Source organism: Anolis carolinensis, chromosome 1 (genome assembly GCF_035594765.1).
Source record: "Anolis carolinensis isolate JA03-04 chromosome 1, rAnoCar3.1.pri, whole genome shotgun sequence".
Lineage (NCBI taxonomy): Eukaryota > Metazoa > Chordata > Lepidosauria > Squamata > Dactyloidae > Anolis > Anolis carolinensis.
This window is the reverse complement of record NC_085841.1, coordinates 303,784,671-303,812,167: the sequence shown is the minus strand read 5'-3', so window position 1 is coordinate 303,812,167 and position 27,497 is coordinate 303,784,671. Positions and strand designations below refer to the sequence as shown.

The 27,497-nt window shown below is 39.6% G+C and overlaps 2 protein-coding genes across 44 annotated transcripts in view; both read right to left on the bottom strand.

The window, feature by feature from the left end:
- The window catches only part of madd (MAP kinase activating death domain), a 90,819-nt gene extending 71,512 nt beyond the window's left edge, over positions 1-19,307 (bottom strand). For 35 of the 36 annotated variants that reach the window (XM_062967961.1, XM_008105059.3, XM_008105116.3 and 32 more), the window contains exon 1: positions 19,150-19,307. The gene's annotated coding sequence lies outside the window, so the exon portion shown is untranslated. Of the gene's footprint in view, positions 1-18,986; positions 19,117-19,149 lie in introns of those variants that run through there. The other variant, XM_062967958.1, reaches the window with a different exon arrangement.
- A 2,989-nt stretch (positions 19,308-22,296) lies between these two features.
- Positions 22,297-27,497, bottom strand: part of nr1h3 (nuclear receptor subfamily 1 group H member 3) — a 57,265-nt gene continuing 52,064 nt past the window's right edge. For all 8 annotated transcript variants that reach the window (XM_008105037.3, XM_062967987.1, XM_008105044.3 and 5 more), the window contains 2 exons: positions 25,882-25,976; positions 22,297-24,649 (listed from right to left, as the gene is read on the bottom strand). In XM_008105037.3, coding sequence (XP_008103244.1) covers positions 24,503-24,649; positions 25,882-25,976 — 242 coding nt within the window. In that variant the 3' untranslated portion in view covers positions 22,297-24,502. The remainder of the gene's footprint in view (positions 24,650-25,881; positions 25,977-27,497) is intronic.

Here is a 27,497-nt window from a genome sequence, read left to right as displayed (position 1 = left end):
TATATGGCAGTGTAGAAGGGGCCTCAGTTTCAGAGGAAGGCAATGGAACACACCCCATGACAAATCTCACAATGAAAATCTAATGATAGGTGTGCCTTAGATTACCTTAAATCCAAACAAACTTGAAGACACATAACAAAAGCATCAAAATCTTCATCATATATATCAATAACAATCTACACCTCCTCTTGGCTCATGTTTATACACCACCCATGTACAAGAGTTATCATCAGAGCACTTATTCAGTGCTTATTTTTTCACCAAACACATGGAGCAGTGTCTCATTTCTTCCCTTGAGTCTGGGAAGCTGGAAGTGTGTTTGCATGTGATCTTTTCAGTATTTGAGTTATTTTTAAAGTAATGATAGTTATGCCTAATCATCAGGAATAGAGTAGAAAGAGACACTATGCTTCCCACCACTATCATTGTGATATTTGAAAGGTTTATTTAGTGAATACAAGTCAAATAAACATACAAAATAGATGTCAGCTTATTTAGAACACAAACATTTTTCAATTCAACACTTCCTTGAAAATTGCATGAATAGTACTAAATCTAATACAGTAATCCAAGCCATGAAAGGGCTGTAGGACTGTATCCAATACCCTTTTTAGGCTAGTTCATGGTCCTGGGGGGGGGGGGGGGGTGCAGACTATAGTTTGAAAAAAAAATTCCTATGCACACTGCACATATCTTATTTGAAGTGCAAAAAAAATGAAAGAACAAAGCAGTATTTAAAATTAAGAACAATTTTAACAACATAAACATACCAGTATTTCAATGGGTAGTGTGAACCTGCTTTTTGGCAAATGAGATAATCAAGTTAACTAGGATTGTTGCTGTTGTTTGTCTTCAAGCTGATTCAGATTTAGGGCGACCCAAAATCAGATTTAGGCAGGGACCAGTTAAATTATCTTGGAGGGCCGCATCCAGCCCACGGGCCTTAGTTTAGAGATCCCTGCTCTAATCCAAACCACTGCCTTTTCTACAGGAGATATTCCATTCTTGTGTTGCTCCTCAGCACGAGTGTCCACATATATACAGATAACCTATAAACAATTTAACACATATAAACTATTTGTGTCATATGCAGAAGCAGACCATTCTTTTCATTATTAATTTAGTTTATACTGCCAGCCTATACTAGCAGTATGGTATCTGCTTTCATATAGTTTAATCTTACAGAAGAACATATGATAATAGGACTTTTGTCATCAATCTGTCCTGACCATACAGCCTCCATGCATAGAGGCTGGATAACAGGAGCCACAGGTAATCTGATTCAGATCAGTCTCCATAGCAACTCAGTCTCTTGTCCCTGGATCAGAGCCCAACAGAACTATTTATAGAACAACTGCAGTCTCCTCCTCCACGATACACACACAAATCTTTCAGCACCACCCACACTACAAACAAGATTCACCTGGGCTCAATGGCTGCCCTGAACCAACAATGAAACACCACTTTCATAATGCCCAGAAACCTCTGTGGCAGCATGACATTTGCACCACGTATTACAACTTTGGTCATAAGGGCTTTTTTCCTGCCCATGTAGTGAAAATGACACAGATTTCACTCCGACTTTGAGCTATACCATCAAACACAGAGGCTACTGAACAATCTATTGCTTTCTTGTCACACACAGGGTTATTCCTCAACTCCCAGCAAAATTGCTTTCTATCCTCCAAAGCATAGAAGGGAATATGCAAAGACACAGCAAATTAATTTACAAGTCTGAGCATATGCATTCTTAATATGTGTACATGCAAATACTCAACAGAAGAGAAATAAACCTTTATTGTTTCCACTGGGGTTTTTTTTACAAAGACCAAGATGACATGTCCAAAGGACATAAACAGGAGCTGGTTGAAAGGGTCTTGATGCAGTTGGAAAGCTCCACATGACTAACACAGCTCTTACACAATACATCAGTCCCTCCCCTCCTCCCCACTTGCCCAAGAGACATCAGTTACAGAGCCTCTGAACTCTCTGCTTTAAAAAGCTGTGTCCTTCCCTGTTCTCCTACTCCCAGGAGGCAAAGACCTTCTGAAGACAGGCTTTTGGCAACTTACTTTTGCTTTTGCTTTTGCATGGAGAAAGGTGGAATATAATTGAAAAGACAGATAGGTAAGTAAATAAATAAAGGTGGAGTTACACTAACAAGTTTCCAGTATAGCATACACGAGGGAGTCAGTGTGTATGTGTTTGTGTGCCCACTTTTTACTTTAAAGTACTTCACAGAATCATAGAGTTGGAAGAGACCAGAAGGGCCCTCCAGTCCAATCCCCTGTCTTGCAGGAATACACAATCAAAGCACTCCAGACAGACGGCTATCCAGCCTCTCCTTAAAAACCTCCAGAGAAGGAGATTCCACTGGACTCCCAGGCAGCAGCATATTCCACTGCAGAACAGCTTACTATCAGGAAATTCTTCTTAATGTTTAGGTGGAATCTCTTTTCCTACAGTTTCATTCCATTACTTTGTGTCCTAGTCTAAAGAAGCAGAAAACAAGCTTTCCCCCCTCCACAATATCTTTTGAAATATTTAAGCATGGCCGTCATGTCCTCTCTTTACCTTCTTGTCTCCAAGCTAAACATAACCAGTTCTCTAAGCTGCTTCTCACAGGGCTTGGCATCTAGGCTTTTAACACCAGAGATGACCCCTGAGTAGAGGCCCATTCCAAGGGATACTAGGAAGGATACAGATATATATGATATAATATAATTTCAGTCTTTACGCATGCTAAAATTAGTATTTTACTTATCTTGTAAATAGCTTCATAAAATTTATAAACCTCCTAGGAGGATAAAAGCATGCACACTTTCTTTTAAAAAAAATCTTATTTCACTAATCAGATAATATCATAATGGTATCATTCCATTTTGTACCAACGTGGTTTCTATACTAGCCACAAACGAAATTCAACGGGGATGACAGGGCAATAGGGGAAATACAACCAAAAAAAGGGCAAAGAAGTAGTCAAGGAATACTTGGCTGCTCTAAATGAATTGAAGCTTCCAGGGCCAGATGAACTACATCCAAGAGTACTAAAGAAGCTAACAGAAGTCATTTCAGAACCACTGGCAATAATCTTTGAGAATTCTTGGAGAACAGGAGATGTTCCAGCAGACTGGAGGAGAGCGAATGTTGTCCCTATCTTCAAGAAGGCAGGAAAAGAGAACCTAACAATTACCTTCCAGTCAGCCTGACATCAATACCAGAAAAGATTCTGGAGCTGATAATTAAGGAGGCAGTCTGTAATCTCTTAGAAAAAAATGCTGTGATCACTAAAAGTCAACACAGATTTCTCAAAAACAAGTCATGCCAAACTAATATCTTTTTTCAATAGAGTTACAAGCTTGGTAGATGCAGGGAACTCTGTGGATATCTTGATTTCAGTAAGGCCTTTAACAAGGTCCCTCATGATCTTCTTGCAAACAAACTAATAAAATGTGGGCTAGACAAACCTACTGTTAGATTGATTTCTAATTAGATGAGCAACTGAACCCAAAGAGTGCTCACCAATGGTTCCTCTTCATCCTGGAAAGAAGTGGCTAGTGGAGTGCCACAGGGTTCTGTCCTAGGCCAAGTGCTGTTCAACACTTGGATAAAAGTTCAGAGAGCATGCTTATCAAGTTTGCTGATGACAACAGATTGGGAGGGACAGCTAGAAAACAGGAACAGAATTCAAAACAACCTTAACAGATTAGAAAGCTGGGTTAAAATTAACAAAATGTATTTAAACAAAAAGAAATATAAGATACTACACTTAGGCAGAAAAAATGAAATTCACAAACACAGGATGAGTGACACTTGGCTCAACAACAGTGAAAGACATATTGGAGTCTTAGTGGACTACAAGTTGAATATGAGCCAACAGTGGCAGCTCCAGAGGTATCCTGTTCAAGTAATAAACAATGTTAAATCTGCTTAGCTTGTAAAATCAGAGACAAATATGTGTTCAGGTTCACATTGTGGGAGCCGATCACAATAGGGTTGGCTAAAGAAAAATAGACAGAAAAAGTGGTGAGAAACAAGAGTGGTGGCTGGTGGCTTCCATGTCAACTGGGCAACAAATCTATTTTGTGTTTTAATCTGAACTTTAAAGGAGCTCTTTGTGGCATCCTGTGTGCATTATACCATACCAGCTCATGGCAGATGTAGGCAAAGAACACCTAAAAGAACAGCATTTCCCACCCATGCTATATATACTTTTCAAACAAATGTAACACATTTCTTAACTGTCCTTAGAATTGGAGGTCAGTTAAAGGCAAAGTAACTCATTGGTACCACCAGTCCACTAGACACCAGCTGCCACGATGCACTGTAACATGATTATACTGAAGAAGCAGAAAGGATAAAAGGTTGTATATAATGGAATATATTAACAAGCCAATTCTTCTCTACTGTAAGAATGTACTAAGTAGAACAAACAGTGTCTAACAGGCAAAGACAGACAGCAATGTATCTTAACTTCAGAAGGATTTAGTCTTTCAAAAGAAAAAAAAAGATAAAGAGAACACCTGAAATAACCAGTCACTAAAACAGCTGTTTTTTACGTATTAGTGCTCAGTGACACTGTTAAACATGTAGTTTAAGTGCCAGCACACATTCAAGTACAATATGTTCCTATACTGTTACATTCTACCACATACAATACTAGCACACATCCTTGCATATAACAAGAACATGTATTTGCAGAAAAGCTGAGTACGTTTATGGATAGGATGAGAAATTATAGGTGCCAAATTACTAATTCCATCATCTATAATGTCCTGCTGTGAAAAACAATGTAAGTGAAAAGGAAATGAAATGCCTAATTTAAAAAAAAGAACCTCAAGACATTAGGGTAAACTCTTTCTGCAAATTCTGTGTGTGTGTTGCCCCATGCATTTTGATGGTTTTGAGTTATGGTTTTCGAGATTCCAGAAAAAGTGTATAATGCATGCCTAACCCTGCTTTACCAGCACGGAAGGATTACTGCTAATCTAAATTTTGTTTCCCAAACTGATAGTGACAGTTTAAATTATTCATGTCTAATAAATACACAAAAATCCAAGAATATGTTTAGAGGACATGCTATAAGTACAGCAGAGTCTCACTTATCCAACACAAACGGGCCGGCAGAACATTGGATAAGCGAAAATGTTGGATAATAAGGAAGGATTAAGGAAAAGCTTTTTTTATTTTTTATTGGTTTTCTTAAGATACATCAATACATCAGTACCATCAACACTCTTATATTTCACACTTATTTCATTGCATCAACTGTGTATGTATATATATCTTGTATGTTGTTTTATTCACCTCTGTGCCCCCCCCACCCCCCACCCCTGAGCCACTTCAATTTACATTCTCTTTCCAAAATACCATTTCTTCTTGTGGAGGTAATTTCCCTTCTACTTCTTTTAAACCCTACTCAATAAATTTTCCCCAAACTTCATCAAAGTCATTTTCCTTCCATACCCCTTTCCTCTTAACCTACATGTCAACTTATCATTTATTGCTAATTTCCATAGTTCTTTATACCATTCTTCAATTTGCATGTTTATTTTACCTTTCCAGTTTTTTGCTATCAACAACCTTGCTACCGTTAACATGTTGTTTATGGCATCCTTCTCTGATTTTTTTTATTTCTTGACATTAAATAATGACAACAATGCAATACTTGCACTTTTTCCCATCTTCATATCCATTATGGCTTCTATTTCACTAAATACCTTTCCCCAAAATTCATTTACATGTTTACATTGCCACCACATATGTATATATGTACCCACCTCCTGGCAACCTCTCCAATAATTTTTTGTGGCATTTTTATTGATGTTTGCTATCTTTACTGGTGTTAAATACCATTTCCAAACCAATTTATAATAATTTTCTTTAACACATATTGATAAGTTCCTTAAATGTCTTTGAAAGAAAAGCCTATTAAACATCAAATAATGTTATGATTTTACAAATTAAGCACCAAAACATCATGCTTTACAACAAATGGATAGAAAAAGTAGTTCAGTACATGATAACATTATGTAATAATTACTGCGTTTATGAATTTAGCACCAACATTTCGCAATTTATTGAAAAATTGACTACAAAAACATTGACTACTAAAAGGCAAACTGTGTTGGATAATACCGAACCTTGGATAAGCGGAGCTTGGATAAGTGAGACTCTACTATAATGGCATCAACTTCTCTGTTTACATGGTTGCACAGAGAGTTTGTTCAACTACAGAATGATCATTCTGTAATTGAACAAACTCTCCTGTGCAACCATGTAAACTTGCACACATAAACAGTAGCAGACAGTAAAGCCGGGAGCTGAGATCAGAGACTTATCTGGCAAAAGCTCCTGATAATGCAGGAGGATTAGAGCTGACCTAGAATCAATGGCGTAAAGCACCTGCCAGAAGAACTATTCACTGCCAAAGCAGTGCTATTTTGCCACCTAGCCAATAAATTAAGAAATAACTAATAGCACAGGAGAGGAAGATTACCGCTTCAAGACTATTTTACTCTAGTACAAAGATGAGGGCACCAAGCTAATAGGCCAAATGTGGATTCAAGGCTTCTTAATCCAGATATCTTCCTAGACCGCAAACTCATATCAGCCCCACTCTGCCTTACTGATATTATTTGCTACTTCCTTCCCAGATGATGGAGAGAACCTTCTGCAAGTTGGGAAAATAAAATATCTGGATGCATTTTTTCACATTGCACACTGAACAAACATTAAGAGTTACAGGTGTAACTCTACCTATTTTTGTATCTGGGCTTTTGAACTGCTGAACTGTGGACCTTGCGAAGTTTTAACGAAGGCCAAAAGGGATGCTGACAAGAAAAGAGTTCCTCCTTCCTGTGAAAGCATAATTTATTATTTCATTCTAAATTAATTTTTCTAAATTAATTTCACATATAACTTTAGGAGATGGTTTGGGAAAGTTCAGTCCTGGAGCAGCAAATGGACTCCCAAGGTTGTTTGAGGGCAAAAAAGATGAACCTTTGCCCTGCAGAGCTGTGATACACTTCTTTAAAAGACTGTTGTGCTTCTCTGTACTTTCAATATTAAAAAATATGTTTCTCAAAACAAAAAAAGGGAATTCTGGCTCCCCCACCCAGTATTTTGGGCAGTCCTGGCAGACCCAATCTGTCCATACTCATAAAAACTAGGATGAATATGAATTTCTAATAATAAATCAAGGCCTAAATCCAATTGCTAGTTCCAATTACAGTAAGTAGATCTATTTAATCAATGAACATTACAAAAGTGTTGAGTTACTCTTTTCATTCATTCAATTGATTCAAAGGGTCTGTTCTAATTGGAACTAAAAACTGGATTTAGGCCTAACTATACACAATAATATAAAATGTTATTTTCAATTATTCCCTTTACTATCCATCCTCCTCCTAACATTTCCTTGTTTTGCAGCAAATATTATGCAAGAAGAAAGAATATTCCACAAACACTTTCTTTCCAACAATAAGAAATACTATACTCCTTAATGGAAAAGAAAAATGACTGTGAGAAATGATTACTATAACTGGAAGTGACCGATTGGTGTAACATAAGTGTTACCTGTTTAGTTAGGAATTTACCATCCCTACGCAGCCAGATAGAAATATTTTTGTATAGTCAAGTCTCATCTTGTGATATTGTAGTGAGGGTCAGTTAAACAGTACCTATTTTCCTTCATGAGAAACACTTTCTTTTTAAACAGTGGTATGCCCCTAATGGTGCAGCAAGTTAAACTGCTGAGCTGCTGAACTTGTTGACTGAAAGGTCGGCGGTTCGAATCCAGGGAGCGGAGTGAGTTCTCACTGTTAGTCCCAGTTTCTGCCAACCTAGCAGTTCGAAAACATGCAAGTGTGAGTAGATCAAAAGGTACCACTCCGGTGGGAAGGTTACAGTGCCCCATGCAGTCATGCCAGCCACATAGAGGTGTCTACGGACAATGCTGGCTCTACAGCTTAGAAATGGAGATGAACACCAACCCCCATAGTCGTACATGACTAGACTTAATGTCAGGGGGAAACCTTTACCTTTACCTATGTGACAATCACAAATGCATCCAGCAACTGCACCTATAGGCATAGCTCACTAATGTGGTAGAATAAGTTGCACCACAAGCTGGAGGACTAGAGAAAACTTCTCCAGGTATCACTTGCTCTCCAGCATAATTCTATGGTAGGCTTCAGTCAGAATTCCAAAACATTATTTATTTCAGATTTTTTAAAACTAGGGTTCCAGATTATATGCAAAAATTGTATTACACTATAGGTCCTTGAATAGATTGCTTCCATAATACGTGGGGGTACTGTATATAGAATTTTAATGCAATGTGATAGCATAATAAATATAACAAATCCAATTTTAATTTGCTATCTACCCATTGAACCTTTATTTTGTCTCTAAATACTCACATGGTACATCTGAGGCATTAGTTTCATTGTCCAAATTAAAACTCCTTACATTTCCAGGACATTCAGCTTCTCCCTGTTTTCCCCATTTAGATCATCTGAATATTTCATGAGTATGAATTTTTTGCTAGCTTTAAAGAATGATTAACGATGTTAAAGAGACTGAATGCAATTTATTTTCCTCTGGTTTCCTTGTTATCAGTTATTTTGTTCCCACAAACTATGACAAATAAACAAAGAAAATTTTTAGAAGACAAAGTCAAGGTCAAGTTGTTATAACAGTGTCACTATTTTTCTCACGAAGTAGCTATCATAGCATGGAATTTTATGTAACAGAACTGTAATGATTCATCTATTTGGTGCTATAAAATTTGTTTATATAATCATGTATGTAGTTCTTGAATATCAAGTCTTAAAGCAATGTACAACAAAATACAATATGTATACGATCACATATTTATTTCAAGTTCAAATGGTTTCAAATTTAAACACTATCAATTTAAATGTGTCCAATCCTCATTGCAAGGAGTTGGACTAGATGACCCATGTGGTCTCTTTCAACTCTATGATTCTATGAAAAGATCACATCATCCAATATAGAAATGATCTTCAAAAATGCTACTAAGGTCAGGTCATTAAATACAAAAATAAGAGAAACATCTGGACACATCAAAAATAATAAAAATTGGTACCAGCTTGAACAGAAAAAGCATTCTATAATCAAATATGCAAATATTGTGTGAACATTTCATATTAAGTTCTCTGATGAAATTCTATAATCTTATAGGGTGAAATCTAAAGATCTGGCAGCAGAACATTTCCCCCTCTCTAATACAGCCTTTCAAATCTGACCCATGAGGATTTCTCAACTTTCCAGAGACTATTAGGGGCTACATAAAGAAAAGGTGGAATTACCTTCTCTAAATTATGTTGCATTCTTCTGTCCACAGTTCTTATATGTGTTCATGTGCCTTCAAGTTGCTTGTGACTTGTGGTGACCTCATGAATTTCATCATTTTTTCAGGCAATTAGGTGGTTTTGCCCGTTCCTTCCATCGAACAAAAGCTGCAGCACCTGGTTCTGCTGCCAGATCTTTAGATTTCACCCTATAAGATGTATCCCAACCCCTGCCAATGTCCTTTCCAAACACTATGGCCCACCACCCAAAGCATGCTTTCATTTGGGGACCATTTCATCCTAAATTTTGCATTTTCCTCCACCACAGGCAGGCATCCCAGGTTTCTCCATTCTGTGAAATTTGCATGACCCCACCTACTGCCCTTCCCTTTCAAATCTCTCTGCAGAACAAACACAGCAGAGCAGGAGTTTGGAGGATTGACTCCACATGGTGGAAGTTGTAGTTCACCCTGCATTAAGTCAGAGCACTGTGACTCCTACTGGGGAATATAGAGGAGTTGTAGTTCATCTACACCCAGAACACTATGAACCCAAACAATGATGGCTATGGACCAAACTTGCCATGCATACCTGATATGCCCAGATTTGAATACTGGTGGGTTTTGAGGGGAACTGGCCTGGACATTTGGGAGTAGTAGATACTGGGATTTATAGTTTACCTGCAATGAATGAGCACTTTGAACCCCACTTATGATGAAACAGTACCAAACTCGGCACACAGAGCCCCCATAACCAATAGAACATATTGGACAAGTTTAGGGGAAAGGGAGTTATAGTTCACCTGCATCCAGAGAAACAGTGATCCCCACCGACAATGGACCAGGACCAAACTTTGCACAGAGAAGCCGCATGACCAACTGAACATACTGCAGGGGTTTGTGGGAATGGGCCTTGATTCTGGGAGTTGTAGCTCACCCGCATCCAAAGAGCACTAAACCCAGCCAACGACGGATCTGCACCACACTTGGTACACAGACTCAAAATGGTCAACTTTGAATACTGGCAGGGTTTGGGGAGGATTGACCCACGATTCTGGGAATTGTAGTTCACCCACTCCAAAGAGAATACATAACATTCAAAGACAAATCATGCCTTTTTCAAATAACCCGGGCATCGCTGGGTCCCCAAGCTAGTATTCAAATAAAAAAGACAGCCTTTCTCCTCAAAGTATTTAGAATCAACAGATTCAAGTAATAGAAACAGAAGAGCAAAATCCTATGCACAGTGAATTATACCTGTGTTTCTCATCAAATCTTTATCAAGAAGGTGAATACAGTATATGGAAGTAATTTCCCCCACTTTTTAACTAGCAGCAAATGTAGTAACTGCTATGGTAACAGACAAAGATTAGGATGAGTAGTACAATCTGAAGCTGCTTATATAGGTTGAACTACAATGCAAATGTCTCAAAGTCTCAGCCAAACACAAAACCATCTGGAGATATCAGATGTAGCTAAGGCCAAGTTGAAGGTCATGATAACAGAATGGGCCACTGCTGAACAAATGAAGAGTGAATTTCTTAGTTGACTTCAAGTAAATGTGTAGTCAGTCAGATGTGAATGTAGGCCAAGTCCTGTGAACTAGCAGTACAATGTGTATTTGCACTAGTACAGATGATGCAGACAAGCTATGAAAAGCCATTCCTAAGCTACTTAAAACCTTCCTCTGACTTCCCCATACAAGATGTGATATGGATTTAATCATCTTTTTCTTAACTAGGGGGAAAAATAAACAGCCCATTAATGACACATTTTGTATAGTGTATGCCATCACTTTGTCAATGAAAATGTTTTACACAGGATGGGAACTTTCTGTGCACCACTCTACACACATATGTAAATACTTAACAGAAAGACAGTACAGTGAACTCTTGGTATTTGCTGAGGTTTGGTTCCAGCACCCCCTTGGATACCAAAATTCATGGATGCTCAAGTCCCATGATATATATAATGAGCTAGTAATATAGCATCCCTTATATAAAACAGCAAACGATTCAAACAAATGGTGGAGAGAGCATTTGTTTGTGATCTGTCAAATAGTGGGAGGCTACAGCAGTGTATGCCTAGACATCAGCATAGTGCCCAGCATGCAGCAAAATCAAGGTTTGCTTTTTGGATTTTTTTCCTGAATATTTTTGAGCTGTGGTTAATTAAATCCATGAGTGCAGGATCCATGAATATGGATGGCTAATTATAATACAGTACCATATATTCTAGGCAATGTTATGTTTTGTATTAGAGATAGAGAATGTAAAAAAATTCTACCTGTGATATTTTCCATTAACCAACAGGGATCATTTTTGGCCTAGTCAGGGAGAAGGGTAGTATGACAGCAGTGTACCATAGTTTGTCCATATTTATATAATCCATGCTTTCTCTCTCACACACGCATATATCCAAACACTATTCATACTTCATCCCCACATATACTAAACCTTTTCCATTCATTCCATCGCTTACCCTTTGGAAAGGGGGAACCTCCCTTGACGCTTTTCAAAGTGTCAAGAGAGCCTTGATGGTAGCTTTTTAATAAATCATCTTTTCTTACCCCTTGCTTTTCCCATTGGTTCCTGAAAATTTCCTACTGCTTTGAAGCCAAAATTAAGCAGTATTTCCTGGCAGCTCCACAAACCAAAATATGGGTGTCATGCAAAGCCAAATGACTCATCACCTCTAGGAGTATTCATTCAGGAGGTGGCTCTGTTGGCATCTTCCTGCTCTCCTTGCTTTTCATTTGAGGGGCATGTGCAGCAGCCAGAGTATAGAGCAATGAAGCAATCTCCAAGGAAACAAGAGACACATGGGGCCTTCACAAATTGCATTTCAAGGAGCTGAATTTCAAGCAAACAGGGGGAAATACAGAGCTTAGTTCCTCAGGAACCACCATTTTCAGGTCCTCCAAGTACCTCAAAAGGGTGACTCTCAGAAGAGCCAGTTCCCTCTATAGAGTTTATCAACAGGTGTAGGTTTAAGGCATCCTGTGATTATTCTGAATGTTTCATTCAGTGCTAAGTCCACCTGCTTCGCATGGGCACACTTGTGCCAGACAGGACAGTCGTACTCAGCAGTTGAGTAAGACAAGGCCAGGGCTGATGTTCTTATTAATTGTGGGTCAGCACCCCATGCACTGCCGGTAAGTTTCTGCAGGATGTTGTTGAGTGCAGCTACTTTGTGCTTGGTGTTCATGCAGTGTTTCCTATATGTTAATGTTTGATCTAAGGTGACACCAAGATATTTAAGATGGAAACCGTGTTCGAGCTCTTGGCCTTCCCAAGTAACTTTCAGTTTCCTGTTGGCTTCACGGTTACATAGGTGGAAAGCACACACTTGTGTTTTGGCAGGGTTAGGTTTCAGGTGGTAATCTTTGTAGTACAGTAGAGTCTCACTAATCCAAGCTAAAAGGGCCGGCAGAACCTTGGATAAGCGAATATCTTGGATAATAAGGAGGGATTAAGGAAAAGCCTATTAAACATCAAATTAGGTTATGATTTTACAAATTAAGCACCAAAACATCATGTTATACAACAAATTTGACAAAAAAGTAGTTCAATACGCAGTAATGTTATGTTGTAATTACTGTATTTACGAATTTAGCACCAAAATATCATGATATATTGAAAACATTGACTACAAAAATGGCTTGGATAATCCAGAAGCTGGGATAAGCGAGGCTTGGATAAGTGAGACTCTACTGTATCTGGAGAGATCTTTCAAGGCATTAGTGAGTTGGTTTTCAACAGTTTCAATATATTTTGCTTATGTTGTTAGGCCAAGCTCATCAGCATATATAAAGTTCTTTGTGAGTGATGGTTGTGGCTGATCATTTGTGAAAATGTTGTGAAGATGTTAAACAAGGTCGGTGCAAGAACACTGCTTTGGGGTAAACCATTACTTTGCCTCCTCCATCTATTTTTCCTACCCTGAAATTCCACATAGAAGTTGCAGTTTCCAGGAGGGTCTGGACAGTTTTTGTAAAGTCAAAGTCCTGGGTAATATGGTAGGCTTTACGAAGCATTTTTCTATGTTGGACCGTGTCATAGGCTGCCATAAGGTCCACAAAAATTGTTCCCGTAATGCAGCTTTTCTCATAGCCTTCCTCAATATGCTCAGTCAGATGAAGAATTTGACCTGTACAGTTTTTCCCTGGTCTGAAACCTGTTTGTTGTGCAATAACCTTTGTTCGATAACAGGTCCTAATCGATTTAATAGCATCCTCTCATATACTTTATATAGATACAGTAAAATAATATCTAACCAAAAAAACATGAACCTCACTTAACAAAGTTCCCAGTGGTTCACTAAAATATTTAAAATTAACTAAATTGCAATAATGTCCACAGCTCTAGCCAACTCGCTAGAGCCAGAGTGCAATGATACTATCTGGTCAGAGGTGTATTAGCAGTTTGTCTTTCTCTAATCCTCCTCCTCTCTATATGCTAGCAAGCACAAGTGTGTTTTTAATTGTTGTTTGAAAGAGAGGAGGGAAGGGGCCGTTTTTATCTCTTTCGGAAGGGCGTTCCAGAGGTGGGGGCAATCACGGAGAAGGTCCTCTCTCTCGTTCCCACCAGCCATATCTGAGAGGGGCTGGGACCAAGAGAAGGGCCTCCTCCGCTGATCCCAGTGTCAGAGTTGGTCTATAGAGGGAAATGCAGTTTTTCAAATAGCCTGGACCCGAACCCGTAAGGGCTTTAAAGATAATAACCAGCACTTTCTATCTAGCCCGGAAGCAGACCAGCAGCCAATGGAACTGCTGTAACGTGGGAGTTGATCTCTCCCTGTACAGAGCTCTGGTTAGTAATGAGGCTGCCGACCTTTGTACCAATTGAAGCTTCCGAACTGTCTTCATAGATAGCCCCACGTAGAGAGGATTGTAGTAGTCCAAACAGGATATGACTAAGACGTGGACTACCATGAAGTTGTTAAACTTCAACATTGTATGTTGGAGCCTAACGTGAATCTTAATGTTCAGAGAGGATTGGTCTGTCTTCGAGAGAGAATGTGATTTGTTCAAGATCGCCATAGCCAGTCAGGGATTGAAATCTTGGCCACCAAAGTTGTTGTCTACTCTAATGCTCAAACACTACATCATGTTGACTCTAAATTCAACACACTATAGTCTAAAATTTATGCCCTAAATATTTTCAGAAATGCAAAAAAAAAAAAAACGTATTATCCAAGAAAACCCATGGGCTGTTGTTTTCCTGTTAAAAGTTAATATTTATGACTTGCTTATAAGTAAATCCTTCTATCAGTTAAATATAAGATATTGGACAACAGTTATTCCCTGCTGATAAAAGATATAGGTAATACATTTTAGAAGAATACCTGTCATACCCACAATAGATATGCTGTTCTCTAAATTGTCCAAAGAACTGTTGATGCTATCTTCCTTTAAGTCATACTTCCTCCTCTTTCTGAATGTTCTAGCCCTAACAGAGTAGCAGCTTACACCATACTTGAGTGCGTATTTTGTAATTTTCCAGCCAGACACAGTGAAGCTCAGAAATGCAAGAAAAAAACCATCTTCCCTACTTTCTGCAGGTCACGGAGGAGACACATTCATACACTGTTGTTTTTACATACATCCCCTCACTGTTTCCATATGCGCAGTGGGAAGACCCAGGGGGTCTCTGGAATGTCTGAGGTTACCCCACAAAAGGCATAAAGGACTAGCTGTTGACCACAGCAGAAGTTAAGATTCTGAAGCTGTGTGTTAGATTCTTCCTTTTGTCAATAACCCTGGGAAGGGAGTTTAGGAAAAACAAGTACAACTGTGTCCAGCTGCACTGAACAACCCTAAACTAGTGTATGATCAACCCTAAACAATAGTGTATGAATGTGTCTCCTCCGTGACCTGCAGAAAGTAGGGAAGTAGCCTCAAAGGAGAGAAACAGGGATCTAAGGAAGGTCAGGAGGGGCACCATCACGCACATACTCACTCCATAGATGGGACAACAATTAAGAGCTATGCATACTCCAGACCAACCTCTTTCTCACACATACACATACACATACATATACACATATTGCACCAGCATCTGCTGCTGCAGCAAATGTCTAATGCTCTGAGCTTTATTCCTTCTTGCCCCAACCCTTCTCCCATCTCCACATTTCTCTGCCCCACACAACTCTGTGTCAGCCCCCACACCCAGTTTTCCACTTCTGATCCTGGACTCATATCTGCCTTCCTCTTAAATGCCCATGCTTTATAACTCATTAAATTTGGTGCAACTGCTATTGTGACAGATGATAAGTCAGGAGTAGATAATGACAACAAACTGTCCTTTCAGAAGCATTCAGGTAGCCAAGTCAGAGACATGGGTCTGGGGATTAAGTACAAACTGTGGGCTTGGCTAAAGTGCTGCAATGTTCTTTCAGATGCCATGACGATGATTAAATATCAATTTTATATGTTCACTCTCTTTTTGGCAACCTTGTGCTGCAGTTGTTTTATTTTAAAGCACCATGTATATTTGATGGCACTATATAAACACTGATGATAATATATTTCTTCAATTCTAAGATATATTTTTTCGTATATAAACATTTCTAAAAAAAGGATGCATCTTAGAATTGAAGGTGCCATATATCTATATCTATATATAGATATAGATGGATATTCATATTCTGCTAGTGGTACTGAAATTAGTGTGCATTTTAACAATCAACGGTGTCTTAGAAGTGAAGAAAAATAGTAATAATTTACCTTATGGTAAATTAAGTTTATTACTTAAGACGAGCAGCGAGTTGTAGCAGTTGGAGTGTTGGGTTACGAAAGGGTTAATCATAATAGTCATGTACCTTATGGTATAAAAATCTGTCTTCTTTCATGCTGAAGAGAGACAGCATGGAGCAATGGTTTGAATGAAAGCCTCTGGAGAAAAGGTTTCATCAAAATAATAATGTACCTAATGGTTAAAAAAAAGTCTTCCTTTAGGCTGGTCTATAACTGAAGCGACCCAGGATGAAGTAGAGGGTTTGAGTGTTGGACTATGACTCTGGAGAAAAGGATTCATTACAATAATAATGTACTTTATTGTAGTAATGATAATCAGGGTACATCTGAGAATTATCGATGTTTCTTTTATATATATATATATATATATATATATATATATATATATATACACACACACACACACACACACACACACTTTTTTCTGTTGGTAGTATTGAAATGAACATCCGGCCTGACAATCAGTGAATTCTTATAATAATGTACCTTATGGTACAAAACTGACTTCTTTCATGCTGATCTATGATTAAAGAGAGCTAGTATCGGTTTCAGTGTCAGACTACGACTCTGGAGGAAATGAGCTCGTCATATTAATAATGTCTTACTACAATGTAGTCTGAGCCCTGCCACATGCACAATGGAGGACCTTCTTACAGCAACACCTGAGGCACTCAAACTGGTCAGCTTCTGGTCAAAGAAAATCTAGTATAATGCCGTTTTTAAAACTTATGTGTTTTTTTATACATTATAACTGTATTCTCAATTTGCTTCTGACATAAATGTAAATAAATTAATAATATACCTTATGGTTAAAATGACTTTAATGCTGGTCTATGATTAAAGAGAGACAGAATGGAGTAGTGGTTTGAATGTTAGAATAGGAATCTGGAGAAAAGGCTTCCTCATAACAATAATGTATCTTATGGTACATCATTATTATTATTATTATTTGGTTTCTATAGCTCGCTTTTAATTAGAATTCATTTTTGACCAATTCATTATTGGTCATCTCATTTTGATTAATGTGTTTTATGTTAATTTTTATATGTTGTTATTTTATGTTACATACAGTCCCTTTAGGGAGATAGGGCAGAATACAAATAAAGTCTTATTATTATCATTATCATTATATTGGTGCTGTTTTTTGATTCTGGCTAAATTTGTGTTGTATTTTATATGTTCTGTGTTGCACTATTGATGCCTTGTAAGCCGCCCCGAGTCCCTTTAGGGCAGTGGTTCCCAACCTGTGGTCCATGGACCACCAGTGGTCCGCAAGAACTAAAATATAGTCCATGGCTTTGCCGTTACTACACCATTGCAATGAGAGAGATTGGTTTCACAAAACCATCTTCTAGTGCCAAAGCTCATTAAATATGGTTTTCTGTGGGCAAGCAGATGGCGACTACTGGTTGGTATATGTTCTGTATCAGAAACTAGAGCTGATGTCGTCTATCCAATACAATTTTCTGAATCAACACCACAAAAAACCAAACTGAATCTAAAGTTGACTAAAAACAGATTCATAACCCTTTTGGTACTAATGTTGGAGAGTGGTCCCTGGTTAATGAGGTCCAAGGTCAAATGGACCCTGGTCAAAAAAAGGTTGAGAACCACTGCTTTACGGAGATGGGGCGGGATATGAATAAAATTATTATTATTATTATATTCGTGTCAGGAGCAACTTGAGAAACTGAAAGTTGCTTCTGGTGTGAGAGAATTGGCCGTCTGCAAGGACGTTACCCAGGGGACACCCTGGAGAGGACCAGACCTTTTCTGTTTCTGCCCCTGCCTTATGGAATGCCTTGCCGCCCTATATGAGAGCCATGCGTGAGTTGGGGCCTTTTACCCTAGCACTCAAGACATGGCTCTTTACTAGAGCTTTTAATCTATTTTAATTTTTATCAATATTTGTATGTATGTATTTTTATCCTTTACAATTTTATCTTGTAAATCGCCTAGAGCATCGTGGATGGAGGGCAATTAATAAGTAATTCAATGATGATGATGATGATGATGATGATGATGTTTGATGCTTTACCATCCTGTGAGAGTCTTCTCTCATGTCCCCACATGGGGAGCTGGAGCTGACAGAGGGAACTCACCCGCTCCCCCTAGATTTGAACCACCGACCTGTTGGGTCAGCAATCCTGCCAGCACAAGGGTTTAATCCACTGCGCCACTTTTTGAACTAGAAGCGCGTTATTATAAAGGAAACTGACTTTTTTTTTTCTTTTAATGGACGTGGAAAATTAAGGGAATAAAATCATTAGACAGAGAAGGGAAAGCCCTTAGATTAGGTGTTTCACCTTTGCATGTAGTTTTTATATTAGGAAATGGATTTCTACTCCTTTTTAAATTGTTTTTGTATTTTGTTGGATGGCTCGTATCCTTGAATTTTTATGTCTGTTTGTTGATTTTGTGTTAGCTTTTTTCCAAATAAAAATGCCTATTTAAAAAAAGCCACTAGGGGCTCTATTATTGTTGTTGTTGGTATTGTTATTGTTGCTATAAGCTATCTTCTCTAATCCTGGTCTATGACTGAAGAGAGCCAGCATTGAGTCGTGGTTTGAGCGTGAGACTATGGGCCCTACTTGACAGGCCCTATATCCCAGGATCTGATCCTGGGTTTTCTGCTTTATACTGGATTATATGAGTCCCCACTGCCAGATAATCTGGGATAAACAGAAAACCCGGGACATAGGGCCTGCCTGAAAGGGCCCTATGGCTGTGGAGCCCAGTGTTTGAACCCCTTCCTGCTTGGCTATGACAACCCACTGGGTGACCTAAAGCGAGTCGCACTCTCTCAGCCTCACCCTGTGAGCAAACCTTGACAGGAGGGAAACCCTGCGAGAAGGTCAGAGAGGGCTCGGCTTGAAGAGTCATGCCTTGTGGCCCAAGCAGCATCCCCCTCACCTCTTTCTTCCCGCGATGCGAGGCGAGGTTCTCCATGAGGCTGGCCTGCTTCCCCTCACACACCTCAGCGGGCCCCTCGGCGCCTCCTCAGCCCTCCCCTCCGCACAAACCTGCCTTTCCGCCGTATGTCACAGAGGGCTGGAGAGAGGCCTGGCCGACTCACCTGTCAGTGGAGGCCCCGCCGCCTTCGCCACCCTCCTCCTCCTCCTCCTCGCGCACGCAGCTCGCGCTCCCCAGCCAAAAGCCGCCCAGCCAGTTCCGCATCAACAGCCCAGGGAGGAGGAGCGAACCAACGCGACGGGGAGGGAAGGGGAGGGGGAGGCGGAACGAACCATTCAGCGCCTGGCCCGGGGGGAGGGGGAGGAGGGCTGTGCGGGCGCTGAGCTGAGGAGGAGCCTTGAGCACCAAGGCCAGCGCATCCCTCGCGCACAGGGACGGACACAGGCGAAGGGACTGTGGGGAAACCCAAGCAGAGAACCCAAACTTCATTCTCCACTGATTTCTGCTTCTGTACCTACAACTCAGGGCCTTTCCACACAGACATATAAGCCAGAATATCAAGGCACATAATCCACACTGCCGCTGAATAGCCATGCCTATTTCCACCACCTTAAAACAGTGGATCTCTCTCTCAATGTCGCATTATCACAGCTCCAGGCGGAAGGTGGTCCGGGTCAGGGTTGGCTTGACGTGCCTTCCTCTTGACGCGTTTCTCCCTTTTGCCCTCCATTTGAGCTTCTTCAAATTCCACAGCACTGCTGGTCACAGCTGACCTCCAGTTATAGCGCTCAAGGGCCAGGGCTTCCCAGTTCTCAGTGTCTAAGGTAAAGGTAAAGGTTTCCCCTGACATTAAGTCCAGTCATGTTTGACTCTGGGGGTTGGTGCTCATCTCCATTTCTAAGCCGAAGAGCCGGCGTCGTCCGTAGACACCTCCAAGGTCATGTGGCTGGCATGACTGCATGGAGCGCCGTTACCTTCCCGCTGGAGCGGTACCTATTGATCTACTCACATTGGCATGTTTTCGAACTGCTAGGTTGGCAGGAGCTGGAGCTAACAGCAGTCGCTCATGCCAGCAACCAAGCAACCAGCAACCAAGCAACCAGCAGCCAGCAACCAAGGCATTGACATCTCCAGCCCATCCTCTGTTCAGATACCAGCCAGCATGCCAACGTCTTAAATCAAGAAACAGCTTCCGAAGATCTACAGATACACTTGCAGGAACACCTCAGCAAGCAAGAATCCAAAAGTGACAGGCTAAAACCCAGAACCTCAATCAGTGGACAAGACCAGATGAGAAACTCCCTCCTGGGCACATAGAAGACTGGGCGACCTGGAAGGCGTTGAACATACTGTGCTCTGGCACTACGAGATGCAGAGCCAACCTTAAGAAATGGGGCTACAAAGTGGAGTCCACGATATATGAATGTGAAGAAGAGCAAACCACAGACCACCTACTACAATGTGGTCTGAGCCCTTCTACACACACAGTGGAAGACCTCCCTACAGCCACACCAGAGGCACTCAAAGTGGCCAGCTTCTAGTTAAAGGGAATTTAGTATAATGCCAAGTTTTTAACTTTGTTTGTGGTTTTGTATACATTATCCTCACCATAAATAAATAATATCCACAATATCTGCTTTGAACTGGGTTATCTGAGTCCATGCTGCCGGATAATCCAGTTCAATGTGGATTTTATACAGATGTGTGGAAGAGGTCTAACTGTGAGCGAGTCTTGATTTTACAGCAACATACACATAACATAGAAATCCTATTACAGTAGACCCTCAGTTAACTGGGATTGGTAGATGCCGGATACATTTCTGGTTGCTCAAGAATTATTAAAATAGGTTATAATAAGACATATTTTAATAGTAACTCTCAAGCAACCAGAAGCTGCATTTATCAGGCAACTACTAATCCAGGTAAACTGAAAAAATAGGGTTTCTATGCTATGTGTAGTCTGCTGCTGCAAAATCAGGAGTTAGTCACTTTTCTATAGTGCATTATTATTATTACTATTGCATTGATAAATTTAGTTTCTAGTTGCTTGAGAATTACTTTTTTTCATGTCAGGAGCGACTTGAGAAACTGCAAGTCACTTCTGGTGTGAGAGAATTGGCCGTCTGCAAGGACCTTGTCCAGGGACACCCAGATTTTTTTATGTTTTTACCATTCTTATGGGAGGCTTCTCTCATGTCCCCGCATGGAGCTGGGGCTGATAGAGGGAGGACTGCTGACCTGAACATTGCCGGTTCAAATCCTAGGTTGGATTCAAACCGGCAACAGCCCAGTCTTCAAGTCATATCAGTCCTACCGGCACAAGGGTTTAACCCACTGTGCCACCGGGGGCTCTAACAGAATTACTATTATTATTACTAGTATTATTATTATTATTAGAATTATTAGTATTTTCTACAGTGCAATATTAATAAGACATATTTTAATAGAATTACTATTAAAATATGTCTTATTAGTATTTCACTGCAGAAAAGTGATGATATCATATCAACATATACAGGGTGTGCCCAAAGCCACAAAGGGGGTTCAGTAGCTAATAACTCCATATTTTGTTTTAGCATCATATGCAGTATATATAGGAAATAAAATTATGCAACATTATGTGTAAAATATGTTCAACATTTTTTTTCAAATAGTTATTAAAACATCAGATACCTTTGGGACTTTTGGCCCACCCTGTGCATTATCATGGTATGGAATAATTAATCATAGCAAATGTACACCAAAAGACAAAGGAAATCATACAGAGAGAAAGTGTCAAATTATATTCACACATTCCAATCTATTATCAAAGATATGGACAAAAACAATGGTTTCATTTCACTTTATGTATTAAGACAAGAGTCCTGGCTATTGCACATATAACAAAAGAAATCTTTTGTTTTAAACCCATGGGGAACTTAATTTTGGTAAGCAGATTTATTACTTTCACATATCAACACAAACTGACCATTGCAAAGATCTGAAAAATCTATATTCAGACCTTTACTTAGGTCAGGGATCATGATTTGAATCTTTCAGATTCATATTACATTTCATCCCATTCCCACATATGTCAATTTTATAACTGAACATTTACTGCCACTCTGGAATTCATCCAAAGAAGTGAGTTTATGCAAAAAATAAAAACCAATCTTAAAGGTGCTATTTCTTTTTTTTTCCTTTTCTTCGTCCTTTTTAGATCACAATGATAAGGATCTACGCAATAATTCGTTTTCATATTAACTTCTTTTTTTAAAAAAAATTAACTCTGAAGCACAATCCTAGAATTTTTTTTTCTGAGACAGTCACATTCAGTATTAGCCTTTATTCTTTTGCATGAGCATTAACACTTTGCAAACAATGAAAACACAGAATTAAAAGTCTGCAATTGCAAGGGGTTATAAAAAAGATTTTACAAATTGTTACAAGTGCTTTATAGAATAAAGGCCAGCAAAAAGAGAACAACTTCAAGTACAAAATAGACACAAGGCCCACACCATTGGTATGGCACTTGCTGTAGAATCAACAATCATATTGGTTCATGGGCCCACGCTCTCAGAAGGCTTGCAAAACTTAAATTCTAACAAAGAAAGGAACATATATTCCTAAAACACCAAGGAATCTAAGAGTTAATTCCTGGCATTAAGTAAGGTGGAATTTAGACAGAAGAAGACAAGAGAGAAGACGTATCTAAATCTACTGGCAGATCTCCAAATGATTTGCAATCGATTGGCAAGGACTTCTGACTTTCAGCTTTTTGATGATAGCAGAAACAAATCTGCCCTCTGTTCTAAATCATACTACTGAAATGAAGGAAGCCAAGAGCAACAAGGAATAAAATTTTACATAGTAGGGATGTGAGCCCTGTTTTGTTTCCAGAAGGTAAAAAAATTACACGCTCAGATTGTTTTAGCTGTTAAGTGTTAGAGTTTTTGCACCAAATTTCAATTGATGATTCTCTGGTTTCTAGTATAAAAGGAGGGGAGGAGGCAATTCCACAAGCCTCACGTGTGCCCACTTCTGCTCCTACAGTCTGATTCAGACTAATCTGTATCCAAACTATGGTTAACTCTCCACAGCCTCAGGCTGTAACTATTAAACTCTTTATGGGAACCCCCAATGATGCAGTGGGTTAAGCTGCTGAACTGCTGAACTTACTGACCAAAAGGTCAGCAGTTTGAATCAGTGGATCAGAATGAGCTCTGGCTGCTAGCCCCAGCTTCTGCCAACCTAGCAGTTTGAAAACATGCAAATGTGTGGAGATCAATAGGTATCTCTCTGGCAGGAAGGTAACGGCACTCCATGCAGTCATGCCGGCCACGTGAGCTAGGAGGTGTCTACAGACAACGCCAGCTCTACAGCTTGGAAATGGAGATGAGCACCACCCCCCAGAGTCGGACACAACTAGACTTAATGTCAGGGGAAAACCTTTACATTTACTATGGGTAGAAAATTCCACAAGACCACCAATAAACAACTTGACAAATTTAAGGTAGGAACAGAGAGGTAATAAACATACCGGCGGTACATTTCAGAACAGATTAGAGCCCCCTTATATTCTTAAAAAACATTGACATTCTTTGAGGTCACACATCAATTGGATTCTATTATTATTAGAAGATATTAAGGGCAATGCTCAACATGTGAGCCTATATAGCAAATCCTCAACAGATATTTTTGGCAGTGAAAGTATTTTTTTGAGTGGGGAAGAAAGAAGATGTTTAACTTTTCCCAAAAAAAGTTTCATCAGCTACATTTCTTTGTATATATATGAGTTCCAGATGTATAGTAAACTTGCAAACACATGTCTGCAACATCCCAAAGGGAAAGTAGTTTAGGAGGAGAGCTAGAAAAGCAGTGGTAAGGCAACAAATGGTGACTGGATTTGCTTCTGTAATGCATCAAAATGTATCAAAATACCACTGGGATTTATAGCTTAGCGCAAAAAATAGTAGAATTCGGAAAAATTGTAATAGATTTATACAACACAGGGCCATTCCAAAAAAGGTAATAAAATGGCACATATGGCTCTAGCTTGCAGAAAGAAAAGAAATAAAGAAAATAGCACAAAATACCACAAATGTAAACTATTATTTGGAAGGTTAAAGTGTGTTAGTCATCCCGGAGAAACTCCTATGAAGATACAAAACATGGATACAAAGCGAGGCTTGTTTTTGATAGTCCAGGAAAGCTTCTGTGTGTGTGTGGATGGTGTGTCCTTGAAGTTAAACACAGAGAAACTATATGAAAGGAGAAAGGCAATGGAAACATTAGTAGGGTGAATTCTTCATTTCTGCTAGGTTGAGGTTTTTCAGTTGTTGTCACATTACTTAAAGACTAAAGCATCAGTGGGTCCACTTCGTTTGCCTTCTACATTGTCTCTTCAGAGCAAAGAAACCACAGGACCACAGCCTTCCACACCACTTCCATATTTTAGAGAAGAGATGACAGGTTCTTGTTAGCAATAGATAAATGGCAGGGCTACTGCAGAAGGTCACAGCCCTGAGACAATGTGGTCATTCATTCACATCCCAGATCTCTGAAAGAAGTGGTGGAAGCTTCTTGTCCTGTAGCCGAAGAGCAAACACTTGTTCAGAATGAACGCTACTTAAAGTCCGAAGACTGACCAGTTTCATTAACATCCGTGGGAACATTAGATGATCCTGTAAAGTTGCACGCAAAAGGGTATTAATATCACAAAAGTAATCAGTCTCAGCTTGTTACCTGCAAAGATGGATGAATAATATTTTCCCCTAAGGGTCATAAGATAGCAATGCATTTTACACAGCAAAAGTGATAAATACTATTAAATCTATGACTATCCCAGTCAAATGATTTAATTCATCACAGCTGCAGTAGCACCAGCAACTGGCAATGATTTTTGCTATCTACTCAGAACAAATTATAGAAATTCTAGTTATTTGCATAAACTCTTTGGGAAACTTTGCATAATGAATTCAAATATCAGCATCTGAGGGTTTCTTTTTTTTAAAAAAATGTACTTTTAAGAACTAGGCAAAGAAAGCAAATAAGCAAATAGGTCAGTGGTTCTCAACCTGTGAGTCCCCAGGTGTTTTGGCCTACAACTCCCCGAAATCCCAGCCTACCCACTGTGGTACATAGTTAAGAATAAGGAGTTAGGAGCCATTCTGTTAGGAAATAGGAAACCTGAGAAAGACAGAGAATTTGATCGTGTTGAGGACAAAAAAATACATGTCCATTGAATTAGCAAATTTAACAGTATTGTTTGCCTTCCTGCTGTTACTTGTCATCCTGAACTACAAGGACTTTGGTTCAAAGGCTATAATCAGCATTCAGCATCAAACAGCCGGATAGCTCCAGGCAGTCCCTGAGTAGGCATTTATTAGATCTATAAATAAGAACCCGTGTCCTTTCTCTTCCTTCCTTTCATTCATAGCTTTGGCTAAATGCCACAAAAAAGAAAGGGGATAACAGATCAGTAACAGAACTGGGAGACATATTTTGGGCTTCCTTGCTTGCTTCCGGCTGACAATCTTCCATCACATTCTTGCTGCTTGTACGATAATGGGAGTTATAATCCATAACAATAGATTTTTAATTCCTACTCAGCAGCGCTGCATGCAGAATGTCCTCTCTCCAACACTTAGCATTTTATCTTCAGCTAGCAGAATTTTCAGCAAAAGGGCTGGAAAAAAAATCTTTGCCAGGCAGTGCAGTCCTGGATTAAATGGACCAATGGTCTGACCCAGTATAAAACAACTTCATACATAAACACAAGCATTTGTTTAATGATGTTGGTCATGTAGCCAATTGAACCCATTCAGATGTCTTAAAGGGAATAATATTTTTATAAATATTATTTCTCAGACACATGGCAATGCAAACTTTGTCAGAGTTTAGCTGAGACACTTACGTTTGGTCTGTGGATACAGATATAAGAATGAAGGGCTTCTACGTAGGTATGTTGCAGTCGTTCCACCAGGAGCTGGTTTTGAACATTTGGTCTATCTGTAAATAAGCAGGGTGGTTAGATTTGATCCTCCATGATTAAACCTTAAGCTTGGAAAAATTGAGGTCATATGTTAAATAGCATAGGCTCTTAGGGACCCCACAAGCCAACGGCCTTGCAATCAAACAGAACAGGACACATAACCCACAACACCTCCTTTTGAGTTCAATCTTTCAAGAAAAGGTAAGCAATACTCCCAAGCCCCATCCAAGAGAGGCAACAACAATGATATCCTGGTTAGTGTATCAAAATCTACTGAGAGGTTCAACAAAAGCAACAATCCCTCCCTCCATCTAGTTACTGAGAAATCAGCCCCATGTTGTCTCCATTCTATATCCAGGAATTAAGCAAGGTTGAAATCCATCTAGATAATCAGTCTTATCCAGGAAACCTGGAGCTGGAATCCCAGCCAGTTTACCAGCTGTTAGGATTTCTGGGAGTTGAAGGCCAAAAACATCTGGGGGCCCCAGATTGAGAACCACTGTCATAGGGTAACGCGTCGTCTCCCAGATTCCCCCCGTTGCTGAAAAAGCAACACAAAAGGCTCCCGTGTTGCCATGGCGGCAGCGTGCACCACTTCCTCTCCCTTTTCGGCACTGAACTTGACCGGAAGTGCCTGTGCGTCATGTGAAGGGCTCTGTGCTGAAAATGGAAGGGAAGCAGCATACGATGGACAAATTGGCCGGTGTGATGACATAGTCTAGAAAGGGATATCCAAGAAAGACTAGTAATGACTGCCTCGCCATAGCTGCTTTTGGGCAAGGTGGAAACCTGCCTTATCACATTCACTATTCCACTTACAAACTTGGTCAGTCCCCCTTTAGTTGCTTGTGAGGGCCAGGAAGGGTATAAGCTCTAGTATGCACATGATGACTTTCTCATCTCCAAGGATTCTGTCTACATTAGTGTCCAGAGCTCCGAGGTTTACTACCACTTACAGAATCTGCACTCTCTAGTTGTTTCTGAGAGGCCAAAAAGGTGCATTTCAAGCCCCAGACCACAATGTTATACCACTTTGCAAGTCCGGACCACAATTCCTGATGCATCATACAGCCTAGAAACACACAGAGATGAACTCCTATGGCAAGACTCCCATCACCTGTAGCTTAAACAAGTTGAAAAATGTTTCAATAACAAAGAATGTGTGTGACTCAGCCAAAGACAAGTACCTTTAAGACCCATCAGTTTCAACAGAAGAAATAAGCAAAAGCTAAGTATAAAAGGATCCAAGTAGCTAAGAGGCTTAAGGTATGAACCAGCATGTCACTATTCAAATCCCACCTCTAAGATAGATAGCTTTATACAAGCTTCTCCCTCTCAGCATCAGTGCACACACCGCACCCAGCAATATAGGGATAAATATATTCAACCTTATACTGAAAATTTTACTGATACCTCTGCATTACCATGAACAAGCAAGTATGTTGGTGCATAATATTTACTCTCTCCTGCTTCCAGACAGCAGATCTGACTAAACAAACCAGAAAAATCTCTATCTATGGTTTGTTTACTATTACATT